The sequence below is a fragment of the Sparus aurata genome, chromosome 5 (assembly GCF_900880675.1).
Source record: "Sparus aurata chromosome 5, fSpaAur1.1, whole genome shotgun sequence".
In the NCBI taxonomy this organism is placed as follows: Eukaryota; Metazoa; Chordata; class Actinopteri; order Spariformes; family Sparidae; genus Sparus; species Sparus aurata.
The window spans coordinates 14212202-14235597 of NC_044191.1; the positions used below are offsets into that span (position 1 = coordinate 14212202).

Here is a 23396-nt window from a genome sequence, read left to right on the forward strand (position 1 = left end):
ATTTTCTCTCTGCCTTGATTCGGGTGTTTTCCATCTCTCCCTGTCTTCCCTCTCTCCATCCATCCCCTCAAGGACAAGGTCATTACATGGCCAGAGCCTACCATCTCTTTTCCTGCTGTTCTCTATCAATGTCATTCACATGGCAAGACTTCAAACTTCCATTGAAAGGTCACTGCGACAAATCCACCCATGGCAGCATCAAAGTGCAGCTTATGATCCTTTTCAGAAACCAACAACCTGAAGCCTTCATTCACCTGTTCGGTAGCTTGACAGTTAGTCTCTTCTATGGTGTTCTTCTGTCTCAAATATGGCTCACGACATAGAAATAGAATTGGTTTTGAAAGCTCCCCAGCTCTATTCTGATTAAAAATGCAGCAACCATTTGGATGAACTCCAAATATGGCTGTGTTTTTACTATGTTCTTCCAGCTGGAATTTTCTACCGCAGTATGAAAAATTGTCCAACCATTTTTTTTTCTGTAGACTTCAGCTTCTTGCAGTAGGTTCAAATAACAAGGTACTGAAGAACATGAGCTACACTGAATATGAGATCCTTGTAACATCACAACTGAATTCTGCCCACTATGCTCCATTATCCTCATTTATAAACCATGAAGCTGGTGGAGGGAGGGGATGTGACATGTTATTTTTGTCCTGAATGACCCTCAGCTCCCCCAATGTATGAGATGTGGTGCAAAACACACTGTGACTGTTGGGCAAACAGTACAAACACAGATTCAAAGAAGCATTTTCGCCAATTTCACTTTAAAGGAGACATATTCGTTGATTCTCAGCTTCATAATTTTATTTTGGTTACTACTAGAATAGGTTTACATGCTTTGAGGCACTTTAGGAGCATTGTTTTCTGTGCGAGTTAGGAGCTCCCGTTGGCGCAGACTTTTGGCTTTTTTAACTTTTACATGCACAAAAACGTATATGACACACTGCAAGAGAAAAAAACAAAAAGCATAGAAGGTATCCTTCAAAAGTAGGATGAGAATCACAGGCGATACGTTGCCCACAATAATGTAGTATCATGAAATCTGCTGCGCTTGTTATAATGCAAGACCGTCAACCAATGCTACATCATGATATTTGTCTAACTGAAGAATACAAAACGCCCCTAATATGGCAAACTGCAGGAGTTATGTATTTATTCACTGCATTGTGGTGTCAGTTCGACTGAATTTGACTTGAGCTGAGATGAAACTATGTACAAATACAGATAAGGCTTAGCTTAGTGCCTCTTTATTACACAGACTGACTGTAACTTATCTATGTCCATGTGTGCCATCATTCCCACTCAAAATAGCCTAGCAAAAGATGGAACTGCTGGAAAGCCAGACAGTTCTGGAGTTAAAATGTTTATGGCTCTCTAAATTCTTTTCAACCTGTGCTGAAGTTTACAGAGGTTTACACCACAGGGTTTAATGCAGCAGTGACTATGGTGATTCAAAATTGTCTCCATGTTTTAATAAAAACACTAATAGCTGCCACCAGTGTATCAATAATTGTATCACAAGAAACGGCATGACTCCAATTGCCTCAGGGCTATTTGAAGGTAAGATTTGAAGACTTTAAACACATATGACACCATCGCTGGAAGACAGGCTAAGGACTTGGGTGTCACACAGTCCCTGGGGTGTCATTGGGCTGACAACACACATGTTCACAGGGTTGAAGAATGGCTGATACAGAGAAACGACTGTGTGCTGATCCAACTATTCTTCTGCACACATCTCAAGAGAAAGACACCATTCTCCCTGCTCCTTTAAGGTATGCAGAGTAAACTCACTCACCCTGAGTTTGAGTAATCAATAGGTGCTGTACGTGCTCTTCAGATCTGGTCCTCTCCTCAGATCAGCAGGCAGCTCGGTTTGGGTTTTTGTGAATGCTGTATCATCGCAGCTCAGTGCGTATCCTGCACTATAAAGTGGGGGTTTATGCTGCTGCTGCTGTTTTTGGTTTTTATGTCAGTGCCGTCACATGTCAGGCTTGGCCTGCAACCAAGTCTGCACAGCTGGAGATCTTCAGCGACAAAAATCAGAAACGGAGAGATGAAACGTTTCAATTGAATTGTAAAGGGGAAAATAAACCTTTAGTGTCTTTGTGTGTGTGTGTGTGTGTGTGTGTGTGTGAGAGAGAGAGAGAGAGACTGTCAATGGCCCAGCAGTTGAGTTGAGTCTCAGGGGGTTTGGCATGGATCTGCAAACTCACACTGCAGCAGTACAGCTACAGAGAGCATCAGCAGAACACACTGCTCACTACACAACCACTTCACATAGACACAAATAAAGAAAGCCACAACAACACATGAATACATCCTAAAGTACTTAAAGTTTGAAAAATATAATTTATTTTATTATTTATTCAAAGCCTTTGGCAGTTTGGAATAGGCCTGAAAATAAGCCTACTTATGTGAAAAATTACTGAACACACAGGCAACATTTCTTCCCCGGTGTTTTTTATGCGTAAAACATAAAAACGTGAAAAGTGGTGCTTTCATAAAACCAATATTTAGATTTAAATATTTAAAAGATTATATATTATCATTATTATTATTATCATTAGATAATAAAATATACCTCATTGACAACTTCAATGAAAATACTCATCACCAACAAGGTGCTACACGGATTACAATGAAAGGATTCGTGCGCAGGCAGTAGTTTTCTGTAGAAAACATATCTCTTTAAATAGTGTGTCCTGGTGCTGACTAGTGAGTTTTCCCTCCCTCCTATATAAGCCTAGCGCTCCCCCTCCTGCTGCAGTCACTTCTCCGGCCCGGCCATCATGAGTTACTCGGTAGAGCAGCACCTCTTCGGCCCGACCGCGTACCGCAAGGCACGGCCTGCCTCCGTGTCCTCCAGCGGCTTCCACTCCCAGCGCCGCCGCCTCACCTACAGCCAGCCGTCCTCCGTCGACAGCCTGGAGACCTTTAACGGCGACATGACGCGAAGGAGCGAGAAGGAAATCCTGCAGACTCTGAATGACCGGTTCGCCGGCTACATCGACAAGGTGCGCAACCTGGAGATGCACAACCGCAACCTGGAGGCGGAGGCGGCAGCTCTGCGGCAGAGCCAGGCGGGACGCGCCTCCGTCGGGGAGCACTACGAGCGAGAACTGGGCGACCTGAGGGGTCTCCTGCAGCAGCTGACCGGGGAGAAGGCCCGTGCGACTCTGGAGCACGACCACCTGGAGGAGGACATCCAGCACCTGGGGGTGCGGCTGGAGGACGAGGCGCGAAACAGGGAAGAGTTGGAGGCTGCCGCCCGCACCATGAAGAAGTATGTTGAGGAGTGCCGGCTGGCGCGACTGGAGCTGGACAAGAAGCACCGTTCCCTGGAGGAGGAGGACGCTTTCCTGAGGAAGAACCACGAGGAAGAAGTGGCCGAGCTCCTCGCGCAGATTCAGGGCGCGCAGGTGAGCTTTGATATGCGAGACACGCTGAAGGCGGACGTCACCGGCGCACTGCGAGAGATCCGCTCACAGCTGGACACCCATGCATCCAAGAGCTCAAGGCACACCGAGGAGTGGTTCAAGGGTGAGTGTGGTGAAAAAAGCAAAGTTTCTTAAAAAATGTTTTTAGTTTTTAATCACAGAGAGACTTAATTGTGCAACATAGTGCGTGTTCTCTGTCCGTGGTGCTGAAGTCTGAGGTCACACCCCTGGGATTAACATCAGCCTTTGAATGAGGCTCTAGCTCATAGTTGTTATCATGTAGAAGGTGAGTTCAGGTCACTGAGCAGGGGCCTGCAGGGTCACCCACTGAGACTATCAACACTGTGCTGCATTGTGCTGACGGACTAACAGATCCCAGCAACCTGCCTGATTGCAAACTTCAACAAAAGAGATTTAATTTAATTCAGTTACCGGTTACAGTCAAATAAAGCAAGTCAAGGCAGATTAACTGAACAGAACATGTGCAGAGATCAAGATTCAAACAGCATGACCTCCAGTTTAGGTGATGCGACTCTCCCTTGGGTGCATCTCTGCCGCAGAATGACAATTTTTACTCACAGCAAGCACTGCAGGAGTGAGACGGCACACTGAGAGGAGACTATGATTAATTTGCACTCTCACTGTGGGTAACAGTGGGTGTGTTCTTGCCAGCGCCCCATGTACGCTATTATTCACGTTTATCACCCAAAAACCTGAACCTCTACAAACAGAATCATGGTCTCAAGGTCACAGGCAGATCAGACAGCCCTCCCTTTGACAGTCATCCTGTCTGATGTCGTGACTGGAGGTAACCAAGGCCATAGAAGTGAGTTATTAATGCAGATATGATGGATAGGTTTACTGAGGCGAGGCAGTAACTGAGACATCATCCTGTGAGAATCCTCCTCTCAATGATACTGCAAGATCCGATACACACACAGCTGCGGACCTTTGTGGTTCAATACACACACACACACACACACACAAAATCCGCACCCTCAAAGGCCTCGAAGGGGTTTATCTGACAACTGCACGTCACAGAATTTAATGATCTGTGGATCGACCCTCGCTGTACCTCCACATGCTGACTTGATATATGCAGCGAAAGGTTTAAACAGGATGACCTTTCCCTGTGTGGTGTCCAGCTGACTGCAGCAGTGTGGCTCATTCATGCTTGGAAGAGGGAGGGAGCTGAGTCAGACGCCTGCCTGACAGACGGACACTGTCAAGGTTACTCAGGCTCCCAGTGGCTCTGTGAGGCCTTGTGGACAAAGGGCAGGTCAAGTGTCTCAGGAAGTTAGAGCAACGATGCAGGCATACGGGCCGAGACAGAATGCTGAATTTGTCACATCAAACGGTTTCAGGGACCAAGGCCGGACACAGCACATATGATTTATAAAACAAATATCCTTTTTTTAATGTCATTTCCGCAGTGCGTATGGAGCATCTGTCCGATGCCGCAAGGTCTAACCAGGACGCCCTTCGTGGCACCAAGGAAGAGATCGCAGAGTACCGCCGCCAGCTCCAGAGCCGCACCATTGAGCTGGAGACTCTCCGAGGAACCAAGGAGTCACTGGAGAGGCAACGTATGGAGAGTGAAGACAGACACAACGACGACCTCAACTCACTACAGGCAAGAAATCAACACAGACATCTCACATATTACACATGTCATGCACATTTGTGAGTATGACCTGTGAGGCTGCATGTTGTCATGTTGCAGGAGACCATCAATCAGTTGGACAACGAGCTGAAAACCACCAAATGGGAGATGGCCAGCCAGCTGAAAGACTACCAGGAGCTGCTGAATGTGAAGATGGCTCTAGATATTGAGATCGCTGCCTATAGGTCGGTCAGAGGTTGAAACCACATATATAAATAGATTCTCTGGCTATTGACATTTTCACTGAGTGTGCGTCTGTGTCTTTAAAACAGGAAGTTGCTGGAGGGAGAGGAGAATCGCTTCGTGTCGGGAGGAAGTCCGTACTCCTACCTGGAAAGCAGGCTCTTCAAAGTGAAAGGAGAGGAGATCTCAGATACAGTCATCGTGGAGGAACAGACGGATGAGACGCAGGTGACAGAGGTGACAGAGGAGGCAGAGGAGGAGGAAGAAGAGGGTAAGAAAGAAGGAGAGGAAGAGGAAGAGGCAGGAGAGGAAGAGGAGCAAGGTGAGGAAACCAAAGAAGAGGAGGGGGAGGAAGGAGAGGGCGAAGAAGGGGAGAAGGAAGAAGAAAAAGGAGAGGAAGAGAAGGAAGAGGAGGGTGAGGAGGAGGGAAAGGATGAGGAGGCTGCCGAGGAGGAAGAGAAGTCCAAATCTCCAGAAAAGGCTGCGTCACCTCCTTCGAAATCCCCTCAACCTAAATCTCCTGCTGTCAAATCACCAGAATCTAAATCACCAGAATCTAAATCCCCAGCAGCCAAATCCCCGATGCCCAAATCACCTGCGAAGTCGCCTGCAGTCAAATCCCCCGCAGGAGACGAGTCAAAGTCACCTGCACCAAAGTCACCTGTGTCAAAATCCCCACCCAGCAAATCTCCTGAATCTAAATCTCCTCCTCCCAAGACCCCTGAACCAAAGTCTCCAGAGAAAGAGAAGGCTAAGCCTGTCGCTGCCAAAGATGCCCCCAAAGAGGAGAAGAAAGAGGAGAAGCCTGAGCCCGTCAAGGAGGAAAAGAAGGAGAAAGAGCAACCTGTAAAGGAGGAGAAGAAGCAGGAGCCAAAGGAGAAGGAGTCAGAGAAGGCAGACAAACCTGACACAAAAAAAGAGAACAAAGCAGATGACGCACCAAAGGCGGATGACAAACCTGCTCCTCCCAGCAAACCCGCAGAGGACAAACCTGCCCCTAAACCTGAGCCTAAAGAGAGCGCTCCCCCTGCTAAGGAGGAGAAACCCTCTGCTCCCAAACCAGAGAAGGCAGAGCCCGAGGCAAAGCCTGCCCCCAAAGCAGAGCCTGAGAAAACCGAGGCTAAGAAGGAGGAGAAGAAGCCAGAGGAGAAGCCCGCACCTAAAGCCGAACCCCCGAAAACAGACAGCAAGAAAGAGGAGAAGAAACCAGAGGAGAAAAAGGAGGCTAGTAAAGAAGAAAGTAAGGAGATGAGGGAAGAAGGGAAGGCTGAGAAGGCTGAGAAATCCTCTGGTACTGAATCTAAGGAGAGCAAAGACGAGAAGGCCAAGAAGTAAGACTATGAATCAGGGCATGAGAGGAGAAGGTGGAGATGCCAAAGAACTATGAGCGAGTAAAAGAGCAGGAGAAAGCAGACGGGCACTTTAATGTTCAAAGCAAAGCAGGTAATGGTATGTAAGCAATAGTGATTTCTGTAGCAAATAATCCCCTGCTCCCTACGTATGGCCATTACACCCCATCGATGCTTCTGATGTATGACTGTAGTGAATGCAGAATGCTCTAAACTCTTTATCTGAATGTGACAACTGCCCTTAATAAATAACAAGTGCATTTAAACTGAATCCCGCTGACGGGGACCGCAGGGGCCTGCTGTACCTAAACAAGCCTTCCAAGGGTAGAGATGTCAAAACAATGTCAAGCTAAAGATTGTGACAGATATATAAAATATAAAGATGTATATTTAAGCAAATACAAATGTCTATTATATTTACAAATACACGAGTAAAGAAAGACTTGAATTTTTGCTTGTTGTGCACCTTAATGCAGCTTCTCCTGACAGGTGAGCTGCAGTGTCTCACTCTTCTGGTCTGCAATGTTAGGACAATGATGACTGTGCTATGTATAAACTGCTGAGAATATGCAATATGAAACAGACAAATAAAGAATGAAAAAAAAAATCAAACACAAGTGGCTGTTTCTTCACACGTTTTCACTGCCCCAACACCGTGACCTTAAGAGGAGATTTGTGGTGTCGAGATATGAGGTCTGTGAGGCCGCAAGGTAGATGCTGCTTCTCACGGCACTGCATTGCGGCTGAGAGGAGGAGCTGTACCCACCCAGCACACCCTTCCTCACATCCCAGAGACCATGCTCATGTATTAATCAGGAGCAGCGCTGCTTGCTCGCACAAAACAGACTCCATTTCCCTTCAATTTGCCACCTTTTCCTCACTGCAAAAAGTTAACTTCACACACTGAAGCAGTGATTTTATAATGATTGAACCACTCCCACATTTACTTATTATTCATAATTGACATTATAATTAATTATGTTATAGATTATCATGAGTTAAGCAATCAATTTGCAACATAAGTGAGGGGATACAAATCCCCTGTCGTCTTCGGTCATGACTTACATTTCAGTCTTTCACAGAAAAGGTGGAGCTAATTATCTCCTGCGATTCACCGAGAGCAGCAGCGTCATTCATGTCGATTAAAAGCAGCATTGACGCCATTGACGAACCTCTGTTTGCAGATAGAACAGTGACATTGGAAAGGCTTTGGCTGACATTGGAAGGATTCTCCCCTGGCATGATTTCAGCATCCCCTTTCAATCAAATGCAATTTCATTGCATCTAATAGATGGCTTTACACTAATGGGATCAGCAGCTAACAGGTGGTCGTTTCTTCTGCTCATTTCGATGCATCTGAACAGCGCGTTTTCCACCAAGCTTTCCTGAAATACCGAATCTGAAATCACACCACTTCTAACAGCTCTCAGCAGGCTTTAAGAATTGAACCGCTGCAGAACAGTTCATAGTCACATCAGCCATGAGAAGCCATCTCATTTTGTTGAAGCTTGTTTGCTGATAAGAGTTTTTCCGATTTTATTTTTAAGGACAAAAATGTTACTAAAAATAGATTCCATTTCTGTATCTTTAAGTAGAAACAGGCGTCGGTAAAAGTCCTTGTTTGCAGTAATGTTTCCACCATGAAAGTCCAAGAGAAATCCACATCAGTGGTCTTGTGTTCTCCTTCCGTTGATTTACATCCTTGTATATAAATCTATGAGCCAATTAATGACTGGATTAGGTTACATCCTGCTGGATTTGCCTTCTAAATGCGCAAGAAATGAGAGGAATCATTTTGTCAAACACTGCTGCTAACTCATGATAAAATGAAAGCAATACTTGATGAATTAAGCATCAGTATCCTGAATAACAGCATGTTTTTTCTTCAATTAAAGCAACTGGGATGATAAATGGAAGGTCAAAGACCGACAATATGCAAAATATCATATTCCATGGACAGAATTCTCTTGGGAAATGACTCAGCGTGCTGTAGCACTGAACCACAATGGCATAATAATCAGGTAGTGAAGACGACACCTATAAATAGAGCGGCACGAAAAGAGGTGAAGGTAGAAGGGAAGGCGGAGAAATTAAACAGACACAACAAAGCATGGGCGTAACACGGCTTTAAATAGACCAGATACACACTCATTTAAGAAAATGTTTTTATTATTTTCAAACTGTTACAAAGACTTAAAAAGAGATGTTTGTGAGTCAAAAAGTCACAAATGTAAGCTTCAGGGAGTTAATGATGTAGAGTACACTGGAGAGAAACATATGAACAGATTTAGCGATGACTGAAGAAACCCTGAGGATGATTGTACTTGAACGGCTTCAGGCGATTTGGACCCCTGTGAAAGAGGGAAAGATGTCAAAGATACAGTAAATCTACTCAGATATGAATGTGTGTAAAGGGTTTACTATTTCCTTCTATTGAAAAAATGTGCACGTGTACCTGACGGTGCGCAAGCACATCTTTTCTCTGGGAAACTCTCTTGGTCCTTCCACGCCGTCATCTTGACCCTCAGTCTCCAAATACACATCCAGGCAGACGCACAGGCGTGAAATCTGATTGGTCAGGAGCTGGTGTCCTGGACGGGGTCCCTGTAGTTCACTTTTGAACACATTGACCTCGCTTTCCATGGCCTAAACAAGGAACAGGTGAGGCTTGTGGAGTTATTTGGTGAGTTAATGAGATATATATATATATATATATATATATATATATATATATATATATATATATAAAAAACAATTTATTATATTGAAAAATGTTCATACACGAAGGTTGTCGTCAGTGCGTCCACTGCGCTCTCCCTTCCAGCTGAGGCAGAGAGAGAAAAGAGGAGAGACTGCTGGGTAACGGGGACTCAGCACCACAGCGGCATGGAGACGAGCTGAGGAAGAAAAAGATTGAAGGTCTTTTATGAAATAGGATAAGAAAACATTTTGAATATCGGCTGATTCTATTATCGCTTCTACCATTTACCTGTGCCCCTCTCCACTACAGTCATAAAGTACAGATCAGTCTCCTTTGCCAGACCGGCATCAGTCACATGACGTGTATAAGGCAGATCCTACCAAGGAAGACAAGATCACAGTGTCATGTGCTGCATGGGGTGATTTTTGGATGCATCCATTTATTACAGGTGATTTCAGATCCTGCGCATGTGTTTCTATATGTGTATACCATGTAGTCCTCGTGGGTGATGGCGGTCCAGCGAGCTAAACTTGACATGATCTTAGCAGGAAAGAGGTGCTGACACTCACTGGAGACGGGGATGATGCTGTGCTCTGAAGACACAAGCACAAACCATCTTAGTCAAGATCATCTTTATCTTCTTAAGGAGTATTTAATGTGTGGTCATTTACATAAAATCTACCTAACGAGGCAAATTGTTTGTGCAAAGCCAGGCGGGACTGGACCCGTCCCCTCAGCAGCTTCATGGTGCTCTCCATTTGGCTGGCACTCAGAGAACTGCCCACACGCACACCCTGGAAAACAAGAGCAACGTGATGAGGCCGCAAATAACAGAAAATGTGCTCATCTCAGATAAAACTTGATCTCAACACAAACCTCTGAAGAATCTTTGGGAAAATGGAGTCCTCCCAGAGTCTGAACCCACATGTAGGGATAGCCCAGCTCATCCACATAATCCACAAAGGAAACAATCCTAAAAGTAAATTATGGGTTAATTCTGCTGGAATTTTGTTCAATTCAATGATCTGATTGGCAACTAATCTTCTTATTTGTTTTCATTGTTTGACATCCTCACCCGACTTTATCAAACTGGTAGCGATTAGCTGGATTTGGTGTTTCACGTCCATGGTCGCCAGTGTAGAGACAGCTGAGCAGAGTATCTGATTTCAGCAGATCCCTGCAGAAGAAGACATCATTAGACTTTCCCTTCAGGGACAAAGAGGGAGACGAATGCTCTATATATACACACACAGACACAAAGACAGAAACACACACACACACACTTGACTCACCCGGCACTGATGGCGGTGCTGAGGTCTGTGGAGGTGGAGACCTTGGTCTTGACTGTCATAATGTTCAGATTCATCAGATAGTAGAAGTAGAGGTGGAGGATGCTGCCATCTGTGGAGACATGATAGGTAACACGCTGATGAACTAATCCATTACTAGCTGAATTCAATACTCCCTTTACCCCGCAGCTCTTTTCATTAATCCGCCCAGTGAACGTCCCCCAGGGTTTACTTTACACTGCAGCACATTAGAAAGAGATAACAGGGTGTGGACAAGATGATAGCTTGCAGCACCCATGGGATGCATACAATGCTGACGGTCATCTTTCACACTCCTCTCTCTGCAGTCTCAGGAAACCCAGTGACACTCTGTCACTCACAGACACCTATCCTGCTCAGCCTTTTGCTTCTACTGCAGCAAACTGACTGCCGCAGCTGGCAGCAGCAAAGATAACTGGGGAGAGGGGAGGCACTAGAAATAAAAGCAGAAGTTGGAGAGAGACTGGTGATGAGAAAATATGCTTACAGCATGTGGTAGGTGCTGCGGACCCACGCTGCTGCAAGCGTCTCTCTCACCTCTCTCCCTTTAGGTAGAGTTACGCCTGCAATGCAGATCTAACCATAAGCGGTCACTATTCCTTTTATTGCCAGCAGAGGGAACACATGGGTCAAGTGGTGTCATGACATCATAGCGCAGGTCAGGGTTGCTTTATTTCACAAACTATCTGGTAGATATAGAGTTACCACAATACAGAGTGCAACTACGGTCACATTACAGGGAAAGTAAAACACTTCATTTGTAAATATTTGGGCCTAAATGCGCTGCTTAAGGTAAGGATGAACCGATCTGACTTTTTCAGTCCCAACACCTATACCTGGGATTTGGGTATCAGCCAAGACAAAACACCGAAACAATACCAGTGTTTCAAGATATAACATGCTACATTTCTGCATTATAATGTCTTAAAGCAACTAGACCTTTGTTACACATTTTGGTTGAGTCATGTTCTTACATTATCATAAATGTTTACAATAATGTCAAAACCCAGAGAAATCCACTAGTTTGTTTAAGGTTGTTTAACTTGGTCGTCTCCAACTTTTGGAATAGATTCAGAGAGTGAGGAAGGAAATCAGCGAAACAGAGACAAAATGTGACTTAACGAGATTTAACTTTAAACTTTGCCTCAACTCCAAACATTTGGGCCTGAATCACGTTAAATAGATTTTCAACAGCAATGGTAGTTGTTCAATGATGTGTTCACAATTTCTTTATTCGTGTTGCAAGTGTTTATTGACCACAAGAAGCCAAACTCCCTCCCCTTTCCTTCAAGCAAAATGAGCAGGTCTACCAGTGTGCTAGTGATTCTTGACAGTGCAGAATGTGTGCAACTAGAATTGAATTAGAATAGAATAGATCGACTCAATCATCAACGTTACCCAATTCAGCTATTTAAGACATAGTACAGCCATGGAACTGTCCTAGTTTTAAGACAGGAAATGTATCTTCCCATCACAAAAATCACAGAATTATTTGGTGCGGACACTAAAAATGTCAGTCATCAATAATGAACAATGAGTTACCTTTACACTTGAGGTCCAAGCAGAGGGACAGAGGATGCCTTTTCAGCATTTCCTTTCTTTTCTCATCCAGCTGGCCACCAGTAGTCGGCCGCCTCCTCTTCTGTCAACCGGACAAGAAAAAGCAATGGAAACAAGAGATGAAAAGAAAGAATGAAAAACAAAGCACATGTTTGACATTGTGGTATATCAAATAAATATGAAATACAATTTGAATCAAATTTCAGCTGCTTACAGGAGAAACATGATAGTCACTTAGCACCGCTAGCACTTTAGCCCTCTACTATCACAGATAAAAGGAGGAAGCAGCAGTTCAGAGGAAGGCTAGGAGTTGTATTAAAAAAAATGGAAAAAGAAAGCCATTGTTTCGATGAGCCGTTTGAAGGAGGTAAAAGCCTAAACCGAGGTTGCAACAATATGCAAATAAATTATTCAATAAATTATTTTCGCCACACATAGACAAACAACTATCAATCTCACAACGAAAAGGACTGGTTGGGTGCCGAGTGTGCATGCATGAGGTGGGCTCAGGTTACAGTCACCTAGCCATTCTTGGCAAAAATTTCCCAGAAAGCCTCAGCTGGCTTGTCCGGATGCAGGAGGCGATCGATAACTGCTGCGCCCCGACCTGCCAGACCACACTGTGTGAAGGCCAAGGCTTCAGGGACATTTGTGCAGATACGGGTATATTAAGAAGTCACTGAACCCACTGACCTGAGTGCATTTGTGTATGTGCACAAGTGTGGCTCACCGTTTTCTCTTGCTCCTCCTCTGCATCAGAATCACTCTCATCATCTGGATGAAACCAGAAAACATACCATTCTATTAATTTCTGTTCAGGATGCATCCCTTACAAGAGTGTCAAAGAAAAATGAGCTGCACAACAAAGCTCAGTGTTTGTGTGCCATGTGCACATGCTGTATACGTGATGGCAGGCGTTTTTATTTGAGTGTTTCTACCTTGGGAATCTTCCGGAGGTTTGGACAGGGCCTTGGCCTCATCCACATCCCCACTAATGGAGACCGTCAGGTTCTTGTCTGAAATGGAAAAACAAAAACAAATTATTGACACTCTGGGCCTTCTTCCCATCAATTTCATCTCAATTTCGTCTTGAAACAGGCTATTCTGTCACCATAACTTACCACAGGCCTGGCCATAGGCATTGGCTTGAACAAACAGGACGTAGAGAGGTGGAGGCAGGTGGCGGGCAACCTCTGTCTGTTTCTGAATCTGTTCAAATGGCATGGACAGGTACTGCTGCACTGGGAGAGAGGCCTGGGAAGGAAGAGAGCATACCATCATTCAGACGATACATACATGGTGTCCATTGGTGGTACAGCAGCTGAGACCTTCACCTCAATGAACACAAAAGCTCAATGGGACTCAATAAATCAACAACAGTTTCTTAGCAAAATGAATGCGTCAAGCTGCCGAGACTGGAACACAAGGGTGTGGTCCCATCAAAGCTCAAAACTGTTCTGCATTATGGCAGCCAGATCGTTGTTATACCTGCATGATGGCATTGAGTCCAGGCTGCAAGCTGGTTAGATGTTCCTTCTTCACCTCGATGCTCTTCTGGATCTTCTCCTTTGTTGCCAGTGACTCTTTGTATTTCTCAGCCAGCCTGTAATCAAGCATAGAGTTTTAATGGACGCTTTGAGTTCCCAAAAAATCATGACTTTTTTTTACCACAGCATGCTAATAATGTTCTACGCTGTAAAGAAGTTTGCATACCTCTTCCTCTGTTCAAGTTCCCAGTCTAGACGTGCCAGTGTGAGTTGGTGGGGATCATTTGCAGTTAGGTGGGGCCTGGAAATCTCTGCTGGCGCCTCCTGGTAAAACTCCTCCTCAGACACCAAGTCTATATCCTCATGTTTAGACCTGGGTCAGGAAAAGGTATGTTAATGAAGGCTTTTGAGCTGCGGTCTGAAAGGCGCTATATAAATAAAATGCATTACTATTACTACACCTGAAGCAGGCATTTATCAAAATATTTACATGAGGTATCAACAGGGAAGTAACACTTTGTAGTTACAAGCTTAATTCCACATGAGCAACTTTATGTATAATTGACTACACATTTAGAATATCATTTGAGGAAATCAAGTACATACTAGCTTCATATAAACGTATTTCTAACATGAAGAAACGGGGTGTTTTTACTTCTATTCATTTTAAAATAGACATCTGTGTCACAGTAAGCCTACTGTGACACAATTGTGGGATCTTTTTTTAAATTGAAAGGGTTTCTTTTCTATTCTTCTTCGATAACTTCAGTACATTTTCAAGCCTGGTAGTTTTGCTTGGTTTTAAGTCAATTCAAAGTTAAAAGCTGTTGTTTAACAAGACATTTTTTACTAACTTGAACTCCAGACACTTGCTGATCTCCTTCTGGAGATGCAAAACTTCATACAGCAGGTTCTGTAACTGGAGGTGCAGCACATCCACTCTCTGCTTTGCCTAAAGAAAAAACATGAAAAAAGAAAACACACAGTGATTATGGCTTTTTTGCAAACCCAATCCAGGTGACCCTCGAAATACAAACATGTAAGACAATGCACCAATAACCAGAACCAGGATTCAATGAGAACAAGTGTCAATACGCAGGTTCTAATACTGGATCTATACATTCTAAACAAAAACAAACCCAAGGGTGCTTAAGCCTTTCTTTGCTGACAGTAGCAGCTGCAGTAAAGGTGAAACAAAGTGCTCAACTTAACTTTCCTGAACAGCACAAACGTAAGTTGAGGCAGCACTTTTTCAGCAAATGAATGAAATGGTATAAACTCCGCCTCAGCTGGTGCTGCCTTTAACACCTCGTAAATGTTTGACAGCATTTGAAAGACATGTGGCAGTTACCTCGTGTGTCTGGTCTCTGCCTCGCTTTAGTCGCATATGAGCCAGACGATTGAGTTTTTTCAGATTCATGAAGTGGATGCAGCTCTGCATACGTTTCTGCTCCACCTCGGCACACTGTAAACAGATGCAACAAGTTAAACGTCACCATTGCTAGTTAGGACACAGAATCAACTTCTTCAATAGGGTGATGTGTATTTACTACTACCACAAACTGCATGTATAAAGACTCTGCTGTGTGGGAATGTTCTTGTTTCTAAAGTCACAAGTCATCACCACGTAAGTTTCACCAGACTGTGTGATTCTTACCCCCTCTTTTGCTCCGTTGGCTTTAAGATCCTGGATCTCACTCATGAGTGTAGCCAAACCCTCACATGACTCCTTGTACAGCAGGTAGTCCTGCTCAGGGTCCCTGCCATCCAGCTCCACCTCCTCACTATACACACGCACATCCTGGCGAAGAAGAAATGACGTTAACTTACATCAATCCCTAATGTATTACAACTGAACAAGCAGGGATTCAGACTTGTGGTCAAAAGTGGTGAGTGACCGAAGTCCACAAATGTAAAGACTCCTGCATAAGTCACTGGTTATTTGGTAGCAGTATGAGCTTAAAATGCTTTCATATGACAACCCACTCCTTCTGCCCCAAGTGTCCTACCTGCTGGTCCAATTCGCGTCCTCGCTTCATCTCCGGGGTTCCTCCTTCACTGCGGAGAACCTTGGACTTTCGCTTTTTCAGGGCGTCCGACGACATGGGTGGCTAGATAAACATCGACAGTATTTAGACTAGACACAAAGCGATAAGGGTTAGGTTTAAGCTATGCACAGCAAAATACGGGCCAATGTTTCCGTTTTAGCATGCTAGCTAATGGTAGCCGTGTAGCTCTGTGAAAGCTAAGGGTGACTAGCTCATCGGCTAACCGTTGTCGTTCCGAATCATAAAGTAAGGTTTTCAAATCATAAAAGCCGACCCGTTGATATATTGTGTATTTGCTTGGTTATCTATAAACACCCACGTACCTCTGTGATGCAAAAATACTTCTTAAATTCTTAAATCTGCTCAAATACACATGTACACGGTACTTTGTTACACCATAGACCGCTGCACAGACGGACGGAAGCCCTGACGTGCCAACGATCCTCAAACCGGTTTACCGGAAATGGAGCTAGCAGCTACACTGCCACCTGCGGAAAAAATGTAAACACTGGTACTACAAGTCATTCAAAGACCATTATTCTAAACAATTAGTTCATTCTATTTAAGATGCTTCTCTATTGTTACTTATATTCCATACAAAAATAAATATTTGAAAACATTAACGGCAGAAATATACTCAAATAGGTATAGCAAAAGCAATTGTAAACAAAGTATTGTTTTGTGTATAAGTACATTGTCTACTATTACCTTTAAAGCAGCATTTATTTTAAAAAGGTGGCTTTCCCTTGTTGCCTTTTTCGAATGCAAAACCTTCTTAAAGAACGCTTATATCATATACATACATGCATTATTCTGTGTTAGTAAAGTATGTGAACATATGTAGTTATTCACAAATCTGACTGAAATGGAAACAAAGGAGACCAAATACATTCAAAAAGTATTTATTCACAGCTCTATTGACACTTAAAAATGTACAAAGACAACAAGGATCGGCATATTGAAGTTACATGAAAAGCAAACTTTTGCTGTACTTATTCTCTGTTACACTTGGCGGACTGGGAAAATCTGTCAGTCCGGCCTCACTTGGCCATATCTATCAGACTCTGCAGAGACGTGGGCACCCAAGTCTTCTCTCCTTGCACAAACACAACCCCTCTGTCTATGTAGATGACAATACGCCCGAATGTGTACAGCTGTTTGCCCTCGTGGCGTTTGGCAACTAAGGGCATAAAAACAATGTTGTTCTCCTCTGCCTTGGTCTGGATAAGATCTTTAAAGTTAGTTGGCACACCAGCGCTGATGCCCCTATGAGCCACACTCTCTGCATCTCTTCTCTCCTGCATTGCCTCATACTGGAAGTCCTTTCGTCTCTCTGTCTGGGTTAGATATGCAATATTCTCCCTTGCACCAGGTTGCATATATCCACCTGTAGATATGAAAAAAGGATGAACAAATGTTGTATGTTTTGGTACAGAGAGAAAAAACAGGCTCAAGTACTGAACTAATTTCTATTTTTATAAAAGGAATGCTGTTCCATATCTTTCAAGTACTGATTTTTTAGACATGATGTGACACATACCGATGCCTGAAGACACTGCACGATTCATGATGTCCAAAGCTTCATTAAACTTCTCTTTAATGAGCGGCTGTGTCAGCAAGACGTCACTAAATATGCTTTTCCAACCCAGGTACCATTTAGTGATTTCCTCATAGTTAGGACTGTTGCTCAGCCATGAACACAGGACCTATAAATGAACAAAACAAAGACATAAAGTAATGAAATAATGAAAAATACAAAAAAATAAATTGTGGGTAAGTACATCTAAACATGTTGTGTACAATTCACTGTAAAAGTATAAAAGTATACAGACCTGCAGCCACTTTGGAAAGAAGTTTTTGTCCAGCAGGGACACAAGGCTGGAGGGGGACAACATGCCTTCCCAGTCCATCACCCAATTAAATGGATCCATCTGCTGCTGGTGAGGGTTGATAACCAGCTCTTCCAGACACAGGGCTGTGGAGGGAAACAGGAACCATCACATGAAGAAAAAAAGACTAGGAGGAAATGGAGTTGCAGGGAAGGATAATAATAATAATAATAATAATAATAATAATAATAATAATAATAATACATTTTATTTAAGAAGCGCCTTTCAAGACACTCAAGGACACTTTACAGGGGGACATCAGAATAAAACAATATGATAAGATGGCAAAGGAATACATATTCTTCCACTGCTATGGCCCATTTAGGGCTGCCACTGATGAAGACATACCTAGTTTTGGGATGATGTTTTTCACCATGAAGGCCTCCCAAGCACCTGGTGTGAAAACAGCTTTCCAGGGCTGCAGGATGAGGCGGGCTGAGTTGTCGCTGGGATGCCAACGCTGCAAGGCGTTTGATAGTTTGCTTCTGATTGGTGGGTAAAGAGGCTCTAGACGTGACTGTAGCAGAGGAAGCCATGGGTGGATCCAGGAGTCGATGGGTACTGTGTCAGTTAGAGGGTTCCAGTTATCCACCTACCATACAGAAAGGAATAAATACATACAAGTCAATTATGAAAAAGTATGAAAACCACAGAAGTTTCTATACATTGGAGTAACTGTGTCTCTCAGTGGAGATAATCTGTCTGTGTCTTGCCTCTCGCTGTAGCCGGGGTAAAATCAGCTGCTCCAACAGGTGATCCAGCATCCACAGGGGGAGAAGAGGAGCCCATACTTCCACACAGTCTACCATCGGCGTGACCATACGAGGCTGCCAGCCTGACACACAGGGCCGCATCACTGGGATCCACACTTCCCACAACAGTCTGGACCAACAGAAACAGCACATATGCAGTCATTCACAGAATGTAACAAATAGTCACTAAAATATATCCATGTAAATAGACAACTATAGTTTAACATGCGAGTGTTTAAAATGACCTGTGGTAAGGATCCATGTTTGAATCTGGGCCACTTGAGAGGAGGTCTCTAGATTCAAGGATTGCTCTCCACTGGCCGATGTCTTCCAGACAATAAGAGCTGTCCTGAAATAAACAGAGAACAGTCGTTGCTCATTACTAATTAATTACAGCAAATCATTATATTATGTAGTAGGATTATCACAAAAGCTTACCTTCAGAGGATCCCAGGAACGAAGTTTCTCTTTCAGTAATGGATGAACGACGGCTACAGCCAGGTCCGCCAGTCCCATTGTCTTGTATTCTTCGTAATAGTCTGTTTGTAAAGTCTCAAAAATCTGGGCACACTCCTGAAAAAAGAGAAGAAAGGCACATAAACAATTAATTATATATGATATGATAATAGAGAAAGGACTAACTTAAACTGTTTGTCACTAGCCCCATTCACAATGCCGTTTGCATACGGGGATCCTGCGCCAATACTCTGCACCCTCCTCTGTGTGAAAGTTTCAGATGCGGGAAATTTTGCTCCGGCGCTGATCTGCCTCTGGAGGTAGTATCAGGGCTGCATTATTGGTGAGCCGTCCCAGTGTGAACGGATAATCCGGAGGCGCGGAGCGAGGGCGTGTCGGTCTGACTAGTCTGATAACCGCACAGGTCCTTCACTCAACTAAATACAGAGAAATGTCCCACAAAGCAACGTTACATGACCCAACAAAAGTAACGTAGTAACTGTAACTGTCTTTGGCAACTTATATGAGGGAAAAAAATACCACAGCTGTACGTGGAGAAGCGTCTGTCCACCCGCCTGTCCTACCGACTCTTCCTCACATTTCTGCCCGAAAAACAGCGTTTGTCACCGGCAAAAACTTTAACTCACCAAGTGTTCGTGATGAAAATAAATCACAGCGACCGTCAGCTCTCCAGACCGAGACTTCAGTGAAGTCAGTGAACTTTCCCCCAGAAAACAGCCTCCGTCCCCGCGAAGTGAGGGAATCAGACAGCGTCCTGTTTACTGATGGTGATTATGTAATTTTGCACGAAAAACGTAACTTCGTCACTTTCCAGGATGTTTGGTGGGTCAGTATCTCAATCACTACACATTATAACAGCATCCATATGATTATAAACTGTCCAGACAGGGGGAACACCTGGGAAACACCGCCATCATCAACATGACGTGTACCGTCACGCCTCTTTAGGAGCCGCAGTGCCGGCTTTCTGTGTGAATTCCAGGCGGTAAGGCGAAGATGCTTCGCTCTGTGTGAATCACCATCGGCGGAGAATTGGCGAACGACAGCTCCGGAGAAAATGTGGAGACGCTGTGTAATAGGGCTACTGTGTGTACCTGCAGGCTGGGTCCCTCCCCCGGTGCCATCTCCACAGAAGGGAAACGCTCCACCAATGCCAGAACGGCTTCCATTTTCTGGATGGAATCATGCTCTACATCCAGTCTGCTCTGCAGGGCTCGTGACTCGTGGCTCAGAGACACAACTACATCTTTTTCATGCTGCAGACGTCTGGCAGACTACAGGAGGTGGTGATAACATAGCAAAAGAGAAAGCCTGTCAGTATTTGTCAGAAGACTTAGCATAGTAACATGGAAAACTTGTAAAAACCACAACAACACAAACTGAAGATATTTAGCATATACGTTTGGTTCCCTTTTACCTGTAATATGTCCTGTTCTGTGAGGTCTATCAGCAGCTGCAGGTTATGTTCGAGTTCGGGCAGAGCAAAGCCAGATCCCTTCTGATCCTGAGTGGACATGCTTAGCGGACCTTCGTCTGGAACACTGTGCTTGTTGGACATTTGGCTGTAACTGTAATATACCTTTTGCTCTCTTCCAGTCATATCTATTACCTGGAGATGGAAAGAGAAAGAAAATGAGACTCAGAAGAAGAACTTAACAGTTGATCGTGTGCTTTCACTCATAACATTTCACCCACGGGATTGTACTGAGTGTATAAGGGAAATTAATATAAGTTACTGGTGCTTTTGATTATTAAATTGCAGCCTAATTCAATGTGAGTGTGAAGATTACAGTCGTTGTGCCCTGATAACATTCCAGTGAGGCAGACGCAAAGAAGTCTTTTCAAACATACCTTGACCTGTGCCAACTCCCCAGCGGATGCAGCAGTACTGCGCCCTGCCACCTTGCCTTTAGCCTTCAGCTCGTCGACAGTTCTGTAGGAGTACTTGGGTTTCTTCTTCCCTCCGGGGCCTGCAGGATCCTTACGCCACTGGCCTAGCTCCTTCCGAAACTCCTACACAGACAACAATTGGGGAAGCATGTTGACTAACTCTACAGTTTCACTTATGCTATATAATCTATGAGTATGTATAGCCGGAAAAAAAGAAGTAAAGACAGTTTATTTTACAGCACTATACCTTTTCCTCCTCTTCCTCGGAGTCAACCACAGGAAAATCCTGAAGAGACTGCTGGGTTCGCTCATTGCCATAAGCACCCACTGCGCCCTTGCCTTTACGAAGCTTTGCCTCAATGGGGTTTATAATACCTGTAGCAGCAAAAGGGGGTAAAGTCAGAATATACCACCTACACTTCATTTCTCCTTTAAAAACAAACATTATTATTAGTAATTATTATTACAAAAAATATTGCTCAGGCATACCCACCTTGAGCATTCTTGCCAAGGCCTTTGCCTGGTTGGTATCCCATTTTCTGCAGAAGTTTCTGTCCAATTCCCTTTGTGTGCTTCTCCCAGCTACCAATGCCTTTACCGGACTGTATGCCACCTGCAAACCTCTGTGACTGGTTGCCCCGGAAATTACCCTAAAAAATAAAAACGATCTGCTTTGAAAAAACACTGTTACAGAACATGCTGCAATGGGAAAAGAACATGGAGCACAACAAAATTTACCATCTGAAGTTTTTTGGGTGCTGTGCTCCGAGAAGGGGGAGGTGCTGAAGGTCCATCATCATCGGAGTCATCAGAGACTCCTTCTCCTTTTAGCTGTTTCTCCTCAGCGGCAGACTTACGCAGACCACCGCTCACAAAGTTCACTGGAGCAGTGTAGTCTTTAGTTCTTTATAAAAACAAACAAACACGCAAACAAATGATTTTTTTTTTGCTCACAACTGTTAAAAACTCAGCTGGTCTTTCTGTGGACTATTCATCTGAATATGACAAAGATGAGGTCTATAGTTGATGTCTAACTGGTTGAAGTTAAGATAAGGTTGGGGTCAGGTTAATCATCTCAGAAGAGGGGTGTTTGTTTCTGGTGTGGGAAACACACGTTGACAGGGGAAAAGGTTAAACACATGGGGAACATTACGGTCAACAGCGTAAATAAACCCATTCCTTACTTTTTGCCTCCAAAGCTAGGCCTCTCATCCTCATCTGAGTCTCTGTCAGCCCAGATGCCGTAGGTAGCCTGATCCTTGGTCTGCCTGTGTCTGCGGCGGTCTGGATTGAACTCATTGGCCAGGTCCCATTCTGTCACCTCAAAACTCTCTATCTCCACACCTTCCTCCTCCTCCTCCCCTCTCCGCCCATACAGGTGGGACATTGACATTTCTGAATATCAAAATAAAAATAAAAACAGACAGATGGTTAAAATGGTCTTAAAACTCCAATGCCAAACTAACGTTAACGTCCTTATTAGGCGTTGGAGCTATGAGCACTTGTTAATTCTATCTTGCCCAAATATGAAATCAACACCAATTAGCACAGTGTACCATTAAGCTAGCTAACGCTAAGTTTATGTTTATTTCAAGTGAAATACCAACATTGTAAACAAACTAATTATATAGGTCACAAAATAACTTTTAGGAAACGTATCCAAACAGCTACAATTACATGTCCAGATCTCCCCCTTCGAGAAAACCAAATGTTAAGAAAAGCTAATATTTATTAGCAAGGGCTAACGTTAGCTAATATAAATAGATATCTTTACCCGAAAGCTTGTGTGTAAGGAAATTGCAAAAAAAAAGTTTTCTCTGACTCACCTGAAAGTTTTGTTATTCCTCTAACTATAGATCAAATATGCAGTCATTCTTCTGTAGCAGTAATGGAAGGCAATTCAGCTAAAGTCAGTTAGCTTCACGCTTACTCGTTGTACACACGAAAACACAAATACTTCCGGTTGTTACCACAATGTCGGCCGGTGTTGCACCACAAGTCGTAACCCGAAAACTATCGTTCCTCGGCGTCCGCACGTGTGAACTAGAGTGCCGTTTATCGGTTTTATAGAACAAAACAAATATAAACCGGAAAATAGTGCGGTTTTGTACTGTTTTTCGATTAATGGTAGTTCAGATGGTAAAAGCATATTTCAAAAGTATTATACGCAATCTCATAGATCACATCGCGCTCTGAAATGTTAAATACAGTCATCCAAAGGATTGGCCCGCAGATGTCGCAATTTTAATGGTCTCAAATGCTTTGAAACAGTGAACTATTTTCAACCGCTTCATAGGGATTCAGTGCTTCAGAAAGCTTCGTTTCTTCATCATTATGTCGAGCTGTATGTAATTCGTCTAACGTTACATTCCGCTCATTATTGATTGTTATTATCATTATTGTTACTTTAACTTCACACACATAAAACAATGTATACAAGTTCAAAATTCCGATCCACCCGCAGCACAAACATCAACAAACAAAACGAAACACAGTCTAGAGTTCTGCTTATTTTAAGGAGTACGTTTGAAATATCTGAATAGTCTAATTGTTTTTGAAAATTTCAGGTTTTTTTCCAGATCTAAATGTTCAATGGAAGTCAAATATGATTTAAAATCTTTCACTTTAA

At 43.7% G+C, this 23396-nt stretch overlaps 3 protein-coding genes across 3 annotated transcripts; 1 reads left to right on the forward strand and 2 right to left on the reverse strand.

Moving 5' to 3' along the window:
• Positions 1-2744: 2744 nt before the first annotated feature.
• LOC115581484 (neurofilament medium polypeptide) lies at positions 2745-7247 on the forward strand. Its single transcript, XM_030416611.1, has 4 exons — positions 2745-3543; positions 4874-5073; positions 5164-5288; positions 5376-7247. The coding sequence occupies exons 1-4, from the start codon at positions 2793-2795 to the stop codon at positions 6619-6621; spliced, it is 2322 nt and encodes a 773-aa protein (XP_030272471.1). The 5' UTR covers positions 2745-2792; the 3' UTR covers positions 6622-7247.
• Positions 7248-8786: 1539 nt separating this feature from the next.
• On the reverse strand, positions 8787-16227 carry thoc5 (THO complex 5). Its single transcript, XM_030418453.1, has 20 exons — positions 16083-16227; positions 15721-15822; positions 15369-15512; positions 15063-15176; positions 14566-14663; positions 13938-14084; positions 13713-13827; positions 13346-13478; positions 13163-13240; positions 12955-12998; positions 12207-12306; positions 10629-10737; positions 10412-10513; positions 10213-10309; positions 10019-10130; positions 9826-9929; positions 9625-9712; positions 9417-9532; positions 9091-9281; positions 8787-8986 (listed from the first exon to the last, which is right to left on the reverse strand). The coding sequence occupies exons 2-20, from the start codon at positions 15814-15816 to the stop codon at positions 8923-8925; spliced, it is 2052 nt and encodes a 683-aa protein (XP_030274313.1). The 5' UTR covers positions 15817-15822; positions 16083-16227; the 3' UTR covers positions 8787-8922.
• A 418-nt stretch (positions 16228-16645) lies between these two features.
• tfip11 (tuftelin interacting protein 11) lies at positions 16646-22765 on the reverse strand. The gene is made up of 15 exons (XM_030418350.1): positions 22594-22765; positions 21952-22162; positions 21506-21671; positions 21261-21417; positions 21015-21142; positions 20729-20890; positions 20295-20486; positions 19972-20151; positions 18839-18973; positions 18646-18749; positions 18362-18530; positions 17997-18240; positions 17592-17734; positions 17300-17465; positions 16646-17146 (listed from the first exon to the last, which is right to left on the reverse strand). The coding sequence occupies exons 2-15, from the start codon at positions 22158-22160 to the stop codon at positions 16800-16802; spliced, it is 2502 nt and encodes an 833-aa protein (XP_030274210.1). The 5' UTR covers positions 22161-22162; positions 22594-22765; the 3' UTR covers positions 16646-16799.
• Positions 22766-23396: the final 631 nt, after the last annotated feature.

Bases quoted from the DNA above. Each gene is read 5' to 3' on its own strand.
- thoc5 (XM_030418453.1), bottom strand. From the start codon at position 15,816: ATGTCGTCGGACGCCCTGAAAAAGCGAAAGTCCAAGGTTCTCCGCAGT. The intron at 10,514-10,628 runs GTGAGTCAAGTG...CTTCTTCTGCAG, and splicing joins AGCACCGCCATCAGTGCCGG to GGATCTGCTGAAATCAGATA. The intron at 9,282-9,416 runs GTATGAACATTT...TTCCTTGTTTAG, and splicing joins GCACTGACGACAACCTTCGT to GCCATGGAAAGCGAGGTCAA.
- LOC115581484 (XM_030416611.1), top strand. From the start codon at position 2,793: ATGAGTTACTCGGTAGAGCAGCACCTCTTCGGCCCGACCGCGTACCGC. The intron at 3,544-4,873 runs GTGAGTGTGGTG...TCATTTCCGCAG, and splicing joins CACCGAGGAGTGGTTCAAGG to TGCGTATGGAGCATCTGTCC. The intron at 5,289-5,375 runs GTCGGTCAGAGG...TCTTTAAAACAG, and splicing joins ATTGAGATCGCTGCCTATAG to GAAGTTGCTGGAGGGAGAGG.
- tfip11 (XM_030418350.1), bottom strand. From the start codon at position 22,160: ATGTCAATGTCCCACCTGTATGGGCGGAGAGGGGAGGAGGAGGAGGAA. The intron at 21,418-21,505 runs GTAAATTTTGTT...TTTATTTTTTAG, and splicing joins CACCCAAAAAACTTCAGATG to GGTAATTTCCGGGGCAACCA. The intron at 18,241-18,361 runs GCAAGACACAGA...TCTGTATGGTAG, and splicing joins TACCCCGGCTACAGCGAGAG to GTGGATAACTGGAACCCTCT.